The 3,487-nt window shown below is 41.2% G+C and overlaps 1 protein-coding gene across 1 annotated transcript; it reads left to right on the top strand.

The window, feature by feature from the left end:
• Positions 1–2,283: 2,283 nt before the first annotated feature.
• Positions 2,284–3,484, top strand: LOC102208413 (chymase-like; the record flags this gene model as incomplete). The annotated part of the gene is made up of 3 exons (XM_005755295.1): positions 2,284–2,370; positions 2,546–2,690; positions 3,349–3,484. Coding segments are annotated over exons 1-3 (345 nt in total), but the record flags the coding sequence as incomplete, so codon positions are not given.
• Positions 3,485–3,487: the final 3 nt, after the last annotated feature.

Here is a 3,487-nt window from a genome sequence, read left to right on the forward strand (position 1 = left end):
GGTTCAGCTGTGTTCCCCTCTGGTGTGTCATTCCCTCGTTACCTTGTGTGTATTTATAGTGTGTGCCTGCCTGTGTTCCTTGTTGGTTCATCTGTATTATTTGGTCATCTCTGCGCCTCATTCTGCTCTCCATTCCCTGCTCTTCATCTCTTCCCTTCCCTCCTTATGTTTTCCCTGCGAGTGATTCTGTGAGTTATCATTTCAGGTTTTGTTTGTTAGTAGTTTTCCCCAGTTCAGTTTTGCCCTCGCTTTTGTTATTTATCGTTCACTGTAAAAAACTCACTTGCATCACCGCTGCTGTCTGCAACTTGGGTCCTCCTTCACTTCTCCACATGACTGCTGTGGCAGACGTGATTATTGGAGGCAATGTTTGAATTTGAATGTCTCAAAAACTATTAACAATAAAAACCTGAAACTTTCACTGCCTTGTCAGCCACCACGAGATGAGATTCTGAGGCTACCACTGTCTTGGCTTTGCCTAGAAATGCTGTGCATGAAATGTATGCTTTGTGGTCCCATTTTTCTGGGACGCCCACTTCCCAGTCCTACACGTCCTGTTATCTAGAACCTGGCCTTCAGTTTGGAGGTAGCACTAAGGCTCACTCCAAATAATGCTGTGCAGTGGCGGTCCTAGCCTGTTTGCCGCCCTGGGTGAACACTCCCTCTGGCACCCCCCCAAATATACCACCACACACACACACACACACGGCAAATCAAGGATTGTACATTAACATAAAACTGTTGTCGACAGTATGTATGCATTGTATGCATTGTATGCAAACAGCTACCAAACAGCCATCATAATTCGTCACACAATGAGAACAGGACAAATCAACAATTGACAATGACTAATTAATATTAAAATCTGCAACATAATGTATTGTTTGGAGTTTAGTCTGTTACTGTTACTATTTTTACCATTTCTTCTTGGAGCAACTGTAACCCACATCATTTCCTTTAATTAATAAAGTATTGTGATTCTGATTGGTTCAGGATGACCTGCCATCATCCAATCACACGTCTGCTTACCTGCATCTTTTGCTCCTTTCTCCTCATTTTTCCTCTTTTTTTCTAAACTGAGCACCTGATGGCTTTGAATTTTTCTTGTCCATCTTCCATTGGTTTTAATTTTGCACTCCAGTATGAACACAAATCCCCCAACGAGGATCACCCCAACATAACCTAACACACCTACACCTTAGTTCACAGATTCACTTTGTCTCTGGTTTATTTCTGGGATTTCACACAACCCAGGATTCAAATCAGGAATACATGATGGGCTTGATTTACAACATTATGAATGAAATGTGCTCTATTTGGAAGCAGCCGGCCCCTCCCCCTCCCCAAGCAGCAGGCGCAGCTTGCAAACGGAGGGCGCCCTTACTCCCAGCAAATGGGCGATAGAAAACCAATCGGTGCCTGTGACATTCCCAATATGCGCTGGCTGATGTCGATATGAGTACGAGCTATTTTTTTTATTTTTATTTTTTGCGGATGCCCGTGATGCCGCCCCGGGCAATCGCCCGTGTCACCCAAAAACCGCTACTGGCCCATTAGTGAAACGTGGCATGCTTAAAGCAGACACAAACTGTTGCAGGATGCATACCACAGGCTCAAAACCAGAGCCGGTAGCAGAATAAGCTGTCTGGCATTGGCAGAGAAGATTTAACAAGTTTTTCATTGGCACAAGCCAAATATTCTGCTGCTCAACCCACAAATGAACTTTCCTTACAAATGTGGCGCCATTTAAGGGGAAGTAAACAGGCTTTCCAATGTTTTAATAATTATTGCCCTGAACCATTGCTATAACAAGACATTTATATATTCATGTTATCTGTGTCAAATATTAATATTTGTTTGATGATTTGTACGTTTCAGTACATCGCTGCAGCTACTGCTCACATTAACAACATGTTTCTTTCTTTTTAGCTGTTTCTGAGCTTAAGAAACCAGTGAAGCAAACAAGACAGCAACTGTCTCAAGTTAGGCAAAGAAAAAAAGTGGGAACAAATTGGGAAAGACTGTCAACGATATCGTTTTGCAAACTTTGGTGAAACCGTATCAAAAACTGTCCTTTGTAAACGTTAGGACATTTTGTCTTTTGTCATCATTTACTTCCACAAATCCTCTTTTATTTTCTTAAGCGGACTTCTTTTGTTCTAAATTCTTGACGGGTTTGGATGGGTGTGTCAGTTTATCTTACTCATCCAATGTCAGACCACGCCCCCTCAGCTCAGCACATAAAGCTGAGCATCACAGTGGGTTTCAGTGCATTCAGCGTCTGATCAAAGAGGGAAGAAGAAGAAATGTCCTGCCTGAAGAATTTCAGTCTCCTCATCTCATGTGTGCTCCTCTTCATCATCCAGCCAGGTGAGTGATGTTTTCTACTGTAATTTAATTTAATGATTGGTAATTTTAATCTTCATGTAAGTAAGGGTAATGCAAAGTCACACTGCTGATCTCCTTCAGGTGTTTGTTTCACTCATCTGTTCTTCACTTGATCATCAGCTGATTTATGCGTCCTGATGTTTTGTTTCTGTTTCAGGTCGTGGGTCTGAGATTATTAATGGGAAAGAAGTCGAGCCACACTCACTGCCTTTCATGGCCTATCTTAGAACTGTGACTAATTCTTGGTGTGGAGGGACATTAATCCATCCACAGTGGGTCCTGACAGCTGCCCACTGCACTGGGTAAGAATCTGAGGTCTTATTTTCCTCAATTTTAAAAATAATGCAGTATTTATTTTCAACAGACTATTATTCCTTCAGTAACTACCCAGAGGTCACTACCCTCACCTGTGGTCACGAGCTCTGGGTAGTTACTGAAAGAATGAGATCAGGGCCAGAGCAGCAGAAATGTGCTTTCTGTAAACGGTGGCTGGCCTCTTCGTTAGAGAAAGCGAATATTACACACTGCTATAATTATACATGCAAAGCTAATTACATTGAATGGAGAGGATGAATATAGAATATTTAAAGCTGATTTTTCCCTCTCTTGTAAGCACAATATCTGTACAGAGGTGTTCTAGAAAGTTTTATTTAAGATGGAATAACAAGCAAAATATAAGTGTTGCACTCACTTAAAATAACACAGAAGCCACAGCTACATACACATCAAACATTTTATACATTTCTTAATCTAAAACATTTTATGTACATTTTAATTTCTTCATTCAGCTGGAAGAAAAAATAACGCAGATTCACCCAAAGCTCAGTAACAGCTATAACCCAGCCATATGTAGTAATACACAATAATAAAGAACTACGATGACTGTTTTAGAAGCCGCTGATCTGTTAACCTTTTAAATATGTAAACCTTCATCACCAGATTGTGTTTTTTCTTTTACAGGAGTTATTGGGTGATCCTGGGAGCCCACTCCAGAACGAAAAACGAAAGTTCCAAGCATCAAAGAGTCGTTGAGAAAAGTTTTCCTCATCCTGACTACTGTTGTGCAAGGTTGGACGATGACCTCATGTTGCTGAAGGTA

This window comes from Pundamilia nyererei, unplaced genomic scaffold (genome assembly GCF_000239375.1).
Source record: "Pundamilia nyererei isolate P.nyererei 1_Seehausen unplaced genomic scaffold, PunNye1.0 scaffold01158, whole genome shotgun sequence".
NCBI classification, from domain to species: Eukaryota; Metazoa; Chordata; class Actinopteri; order Cichliformes; family Cichlidae; genus Pundamilia; species Pundamilia nyererei.